Source organism: Topomyia yanbarensis, chromosome 3 (genome assembly GCF_030247195.1).
Source record: "Topomyia yanbarensis strain Yona2022 chromosome 3, ASM3024719v1, whole genome shotgun sequence".
Lineage (NCBI taxonomy): Eukaryota > Metazoa > Arthropoda > Insecta > Diptera > Culicidae > Topomyia > Topomyia yanbarensis.
In genome coordinates this window covers 22,086,383-22,093,671 of record NC_080672.1, presented here as the reverse complement: position 1 = coordinate 22,093,671, position 7,289 = coordinate 22,086,383, and the positions used below count along the sequence as shown (strand labels likewise).

At 47.0% G+C, this 7,289-nt stretch overlaps 1 protein-coding gene across 1 annotated transcript; it reads right to left on the bottom strand.

The window, feature by feature from the left end:
- Window positions 1-1,002: 1,002 nt before the first annotated feature.
- Window positions 1,003-6,355, bottom strand: LOC131686826 (uncharacterized). The gene is made up of 2 exons (XM_058970820.1): window positions 5,513-6,355; window positions 1,003-5,445 (listed from the first exon to the last, which is right to left on the bottom strand). The coding sequence occupies exons 1-2, from the start codon at window positions 6,353-6,355 to the stop codon at window positions 1,003-1,005; spliced, it is 5,286 nt and encodes a 1,761-aa protein (XP_058826803.1).
- Window positions 6,356-7,289: the final 934 nt, after the last annotated feature.

The following is a 7,289-nucleotide window of genomic DNA, read 5'->3' as shown; positions in this document are numbered from 1 at the left end:
CGTTCTTCATCTTTTATTTGAGTGAAGATTTCTTGAGGTATATACAATAGAATAAAATGTTCATCGAGTTTTATCAGCTTCCAGAGTAATTCAAAAAATTTCGAACATTTGCGCTCTTACCATCCGAGGCTGTCACCACCAAAAAGTTATTTCCTTAAAGGATACTTCAATATGATTGTTCGAGCCAACGGGACTCGTAATGCCAGGTCGAAGGGTTTCTATTCCGCAATAGCGGCTGGCCGAAGGCTAGTGACGGGCACAATAGAAAAATACTCGCGACGATATTTTACAAGTGCCGGGAAACGTGATCGTAGGGTAAAAAAACTTGTATGCTGTGCTGATGACAATTTTATTCCTTACCCTTCTGGAGGTGAACTTGAACTGATCGAGCCGAGCCAGTGCTAACTGGACGACAGTGCTAAATTTTACCTAACAAAAAATTCAATCTGCTATCTCTGTTATCGGTTGCTTCTCTCGTTGCAGATTCAGTGCGTGATTTGGTATAGCATGTAAGCAATAGTATATAAGGCACTAGGTATAAGTAGGCTAGGCGAATTTAGCTTTATGTGTAGTTCTTTTTAAACTGGCGATTAATTATAATTATAAGTTTTAGAAAATTATTTAAGTTTAGTTTAGATTTAAGTTGAAATACTTCAAATTTCCTACATTCCGGCCACCTTTGAAATATTCTTCATATTTCAAATATTTTTAATTTTTTGTACTTCATTGGCTTGTCTGTATCTTCTTAATTTCCTCCTCCGTGACGTGGCTTGTATTTGACTGAATACATTCTTCTCCACATGTTTCGTTTTGTCAGCAGATGCAGGTTTAGTGAAGATCAAGAGGATGCAGGCCAGAAGTAGTTGAATGCAGTGGTGCGATAATCCTCGTCGTTCAACCGGGAAAAGAAGACCAGGTAGATCATACGGGGTGAATTAATTTATTGGAAATGCAATTACCTGTACGGTATCCAACTTCGCATCGAGCATGTGTAGTACTGCTCTAATGATTTTGTGTTACAGGAGCTCGTTGAACAGGATCACTTGGCATCGGTAGGAGCGCCAATTTCGCCACGGGTCTCACGACGTTCTCTGCGGACGCTGTTTTCAGTGTGACGACTCTGACGATTCCGTCAGCTCCAGGATGAACGGCGACGATTTTTCCAAGGGGCCACTGTGTAGGTGGCAGATTGTCCTCTTTGATGACCACGATTTTGCCTGGTTCGATAGATACCGGCGGATTGCAACCCTTCGCTGCTCTGGACTGGAGCTGTTGTAAATATTCCGGATACCATCGGGCCCAGATTCGTTGTAGGTGCCGTTGTGTTTGTTCCCAATGGTTGAGATGATTCTCAGCGACGTCCTTCATGGATGGTTCAGGAACAGCTTGAAGACTCGACCCGACTAGGAAGTGCCCCGGAGTCAAAGCTTCTAGATCAGAAGCATCGGATGGTAGTGGTGTTAATGGACGTGAATTTAGGCACATTTCGACCTGTGCAAGTAAGGTCAACATGTCCTCGTACGCGACAGTAGTGTTGCCCATTTCCTTTAGTAGGTGGGATTTGGCAGATTTAACTGCGGCTTCCCACAGTCCACCGAAGTGCGGTGCGCGCGGTGGTATAAATTTCCACCGTATCTCATTGTTGGTGCACCAGCTGAAAATCTGATTGCGATCGGCTTCTTCTGCCTTGAGCATTCGATAAACCCGATTGAGTGCGTGGGAGGCCCCTTTGAAGGCCGTTGCGTTATCGGAGTGAAGTTCACTCACCTTTCCGCGACGAGCAACCAGACGGCGAAGGGCAGCCAAGAAGGCAGCAGTAGAGAGGTCGCTTACGAGCTCAATGTGGATCGCTCGTGTAGAAAAACATATGAAGATGGCCACGTATACTTTTGTAGGCCCACGCTTGCGGACTTGCGATTTAATGTAAAAGGGCCCACAATAATCGATGCCACAAACCGAAAATGGACGCGTGGGAGTGACACGAGAGGCTGGTAGATCGGCAGTGCTCTGCTGGATCAACACCGGCTTGCTGCGAAAACAGGTGTGACATTTGTGGTATGTGTGGCGTACCAGGTTTCTGCCTCCCAGAATCCAGAATTTTTGACGCAGGCTGGCAAGCATGAGTTGAGGACCGGCATGTAACAGGAGTTTGTGGTAGTGAGATGCTAGAAGTACACTCAGGGAATGTTTTGCTCGGAGTATGATAGGATGTTTCATCGGTTCGGAGCAGTTTGCGTTGCTCAGGCGACCTCCAACACGTATGATTCCAGTATCGTCTAACTGAGGGCTTAAGAACTTCATGGCACTCGACTTAACAATTCGTTCGCCCCCAGTCAAGTCATTGAATTCTTCCGGGAAATCTTCTCGTTGAGCCATACGACACAAGGCGATTTCGGCTTTCAGCAGGTCATCGGTGGTTAGTGCGTGGGTGGAATCAATGACGATTTGTTTCAGCGTTAATTGACCGCGGGTTTCATGGTGGATGCGACGGTTGATGACACGGTCGTGCAGCTTCTGAAGATAACGCAGACAATAGGCGGTAGTTCGACGGAGCTTGGTGTAATCAGAATATCGATTGAACAAGAAGTCGTTAAAATTGCTTTGAGTGACAGTCATCGCAATTATCGGTATTTTTCTGCTTTCTTTCGTAGTCTCTAGAGAATCGTCAGTTGGCAATGCTCCAACGGGCCAACTTTCGGGTGGCAGTGAGAGCCACGGTGTTCCATTCCACCACCTCAAACTGTTCAGGATCTCTGGCGGGCTCAGACCACGGGAGATATCATCGGCTGGATTGTCGACACCGGCGATGTGCTTCCAGTTGCTGATCGGTGTGGCTTGCTGGATCTGGGACACACGGTTGGCTACAAAGGTCTTCCAACGACCCGGAGGTGAGCGCAGCCATTGTAAAACTGTGGTAGAATCGGACCAGAAGTAGACACTGGTTGGTGAAACCTTCAAAGCGGCAGCAACTTTCTTGTAGAGTTGGATGGATAATCGGGCAGCACAAAGTTCCAGCCTGGCAATCGAATGCCGTACGGAGAGTGGCGAAACTTTGCATTTCGAGGCAAGGAGCTGGACGGAGACTTGTTGCAACGATTTGGCACGGATGTAGCAGCATGTCCCGTATGCTTTTTCTGACGCATCCGCAAAAAAATGAAACTCCATGCTAACTGCGTTGATTAGGGAAACGAAGCGTGGTATTTTAAGCTGACGGAGTAGATCGATGGTGGTATGAAACTGTTTCCATTCGTTCTGGAGTTTTTGTGGCAGTGGTTGATCCCATTCGTAACGTTTATTATTGGCCGATTTCAATGCCCACAAACACTGCATAAAAAGCTTGGCTTTCATGACGGTGGGACCCACCAATCCTAGCGGATCAAAAATTTGAGCTATGTATGACATCACGTTTCGCTTTGTCAGGACAGCAGCGGGCAGAGGTAATTGTACTTTGAAACGGAAAGTGTCGGTTTTGGGTTCCCATATTAAACCGAGGGTGCTGACAGACTGCTCGTCCTGCAGATCGAAGAAAGGTTGAATTGCTCGATCTTCTTCAGGGACCCCCTCCAGGACTTCAACGGAGTTAGAAGCCCATTTCTTCAGAGAAAAACCGGCTGAGTCAAGCATAGAGGAAACTTCACGTTGAATACACTGTGCTGTCTTCACATCAGCGGCTCCAGACAAAAAATCATCAACGTAGAAGTCGTCCATAACGGGTTCTGCGGCGACGGGAAACCGGTAACCTGCATCGTGTGATAGCTGTTGAAGCGTTTTTGTTGCTAGGTATGGCGCAGATGCTGTCCCATAGGTGACTGTTTGTAGTTCGTAGGTGGCGATGGGATCAGTAGCATTTGTGCGCCACAGGATTCTTTGGAGTGGCTGATCTTCGGGATGGATCAGCACTTGCCGGTACATTTTTTCAATGTCGGCGATTAAGGCGATGGCGTGAATCCGAAACCGCATAATCAAGGACAACAGATCATGCTGGACAACTGGGCCGACTAGTAATCGGTCGTTCAAAGAGAATCCCGATGTCGTCTTGCACGACGCGTCGAACACCACCCTCGTTTTCGTTGTAGTGCTGGAAAGTTTGAAGACGGGATGATGTGGCAAATAGCAATGTTCCTTGCAGTCATCTATTGGCTCGTTCAGTCGCTTCATGTGACCAAGACGCTCATATTCGTCCATGAAAAGATGGTATGCTGACTTCACGTTGGTGTCTCTCTCTAATCGGCGTTCAAGACTAAGTAACCTTCGTGTTGCTATAGCCCTAGATTCGCCTAAAACGATTTCTGGATCGTCCACCTTGGGCAGGTGAACTTTGTAACGACCGGACGAATCGCGAATTGTAGTTGCTGTGTACCAATCCTCACATCGTTTTTCTGTAGTTGAATGGGTAGGTTGATCGACGATTGTTTCCATTTCCCAAAACCGTTGAAGAACGACCTCGAGCCGGTCGTCAGTGGCAGTCAGAAAACATCTGGGTGAAGCAATGGATGAATTGTGCGGTGCTGGACCAGATACAGTCCAACCGAACAGGGTTTCGATAACTTGTGGTTGACCTGGTCCAAGGGACATCTTTTTGCCAGTATGGAGTTCCCAGTATGTTTCTCCGCCTATAACGACGTCCACTTGGCTGGGAGTGTGAAACTGCGGATCGGCAAGATTTATATCTGGAAATTTCCACGATGATGTAGGCACTGGCATTGTAGGTAGATCGGTGGTAGGTTTATCGATGACTAAAAACTCGAGCTTCGTAGAAAACGGCGGAATTCGAGACCGTACGGTGGCAGTTACAGTCCGCTTCAGTTTTCTCATGGACTGACCGATTCCTACCACATCGATATCAACCTTGGATTGACGATTGGAAAGAAGATTGGCAAGTTTCTTCGACATGAAGTTTGACATCGAGGCGGAATCCAATAACGCTCTGGCTTCGAAGATTTTCCTTTGATCGTCGACGACGTGGAGTGCAACTGTTTCCAACAAGACTGTACTGGAATAGGAGTGGACCGGCAGACTCACTTGGGGAGTGGCAGGTCCTGCATTTCCCACATTTGGCAACGTGGGTGGATTCGATTTTTGGGCTGGAGGAGTCGACGTCACTGCTGGAGTAACAGAGCTTTTGGATGACGAGTTGGAATCGTGTAGCAACGTATGATGGCGATCTCGACAGATGCGGCATGTGAACTTTGATCCGCAACTTCTAGCCGCATGACCAGTGCGGAAGCAATTCCAACATAACTTTCGTTGGGAGATTAACTCACGACGTTGGTTGATGGCCATATTGGCAAAGGCCGGACACTGGAACAGATAGTGACTCTCGGAACATGCAAGACAAGAAGGAGCGGATGACTTGCCTTCGGAAGCAACTGCATTCGCTGCTATTCGTGAATGAAAACTTTTCTTCGGAGGGACGCTGGTGCCGGCCACCTTTGCTTGAGCCGACTGACGCAACGGATTTCAAGATTCGTACTCGCTGATATAGGAAGTCGACGAGGTCATCGAAGATCACTTCCTCATCTTGACTGCTCCTTTCCTCCCATGCGCGGAGCGTTGCTGGATCGAGCTTATAGGACAGCATATTGACGAGTGGAGTATCCCAATGTTCAATTGGTTCGTTCAGTTTGGCGAGAGCTCTCACATGACGTTGAAATTCATCGACGAGCTCGTGTAATTCTTGAGCAGATTCTTTCTTCATCGGTGGTAGATCATGAAGGGTTCGAAAAAGCTGTTTTTTAAGGAAGCGACGGTTGTCATATCTCTTCAAAAGAGCATCCCACACAGAAGCATAATTGTCAGCTTCGATATCGACACTTTCGAACGGTTTTCTTGCTTCACCTACGAGAGACTGAAGGAGATACTGGAGCTTGGCCACTTGAGGGATATCGTCATTGCTGTGGACCATTGAGCTAAACGTATCGCGGAACGATAACCATCGAGAAAAGTCACCGTTGAATTTAGGGAGATCTATCTTTGGCAGCCTTAAATGAAAACTGCTGGATGGATGCGGCGCAGGAGCGATCATTGACGTATTCAAAACCGTCTGGTTTGGATCAGGCATTCGAACCGACAGCAGAAAACCTTTGGCTTCACAGTATCGCATTTCAAGGTCAGCCCGTTCTGTGAGATGATCATCAAGATTGTCTGAATCATCGGTTCTCTCAATCTCACCTTGCACTTCCAGAAATTCACGATACATCCTATCCAATGATTCCAATCGAACAAAAATCTGACACGCATCTCTTTCGTAGTTATAATGTGCCACAAATTTTTCTACAGAGTCGCGAACAACGTACAGACCCTTTCTGATCACCATCAACTCACTCAATCTTTTTCCGAGTTCTTTCTTCGACATTGTGCACCGATTTATATTCGCACGATCGCGGATTACGATATCGAATTCTCCTTCCCGACGCGGACGTTATCGAGTTATCCTTCCCGACGCGGACGGTATCGATCAGATCCTTCCCGACGCGGACGAAAATCCTTCCCGGCGAAATCACGAAATTCGGACGCGAATCGGTTGCACACACTTTGATTGGTATTTACAGTCACTTGTGCTGGGGAATATGCAATAGGATTTCAAACTTAGTTCACTTGGCCCCTTTGCACTCTATTGATCAAAACTACGATGGCGTCGTACAAGCCACGCTCTCGAATGACGCCAACTTCACGTTTTATTCTGGCACACAATAGCCGCACTCAACAAAGCAGCTTGTATTCTGGCGCGTCCAGAATTTTACTGGACCTTTTGTCCACCACAATCGCAATGGCGTAGATCTTGCCACGTGCTACGCAATCAGCGATCAGCGCATCTGATCGGTTAATATTACTACTCACTAGTTCTTCTGCCGGGGGTGTCCTTCGATCCGGCTCGAAGGGCCAAATGTTCGAGCCAACGGGACTCGTAATGCCAGGTCGAAGGGTTTCTATTCCGCAATAGCGGCTGGCCGAAGGCTAGTGACGGGCACAATAGAAAAATACTCGCGACGATATTTTACAAGTGCCGGGAAACGTGATCGTAGGGTAAAAAAACTTGTATGCTGTGCTGATGACAATTTTATTCCTTACCCTTCTGGAGGTGAACTTGAACTGATCGAGCCGAGCCAGTGCTAACTGGACGACAGTGCTAAATTTTACCTAACAAAAAATTCAATCTGCTATCTCTGTTATCGGTTGCTTCTCTCGTTGCAGATTCAGTGCGTGATTTGGTATAGCATGTAAGCAATAGTATATAAGGCACTAGGTATAAGTAGGCTAGGCGAATTTAGCTTTATGTGTAGTTCTTT

What these genes read in the sequence shown, in the direction of transcription:
- LOC131686826 (XM_058970820.1), bottom strand. Translation starts at nt 6,355, where the DNA reads ATGTCGAAGAAAGAACTCGGAAAAAGATTGAGTGAGTTGATGGTGATC. An exon ending in GGAGCAGTCAAGATGAGGAA is followed by an intron (nt 5,446 to 5,512) that starts GTGATCTTCGAT and finishes CCGTTGCGTCAG; the next exon opens with TCGGCTCAAGCAAAGGTGGC.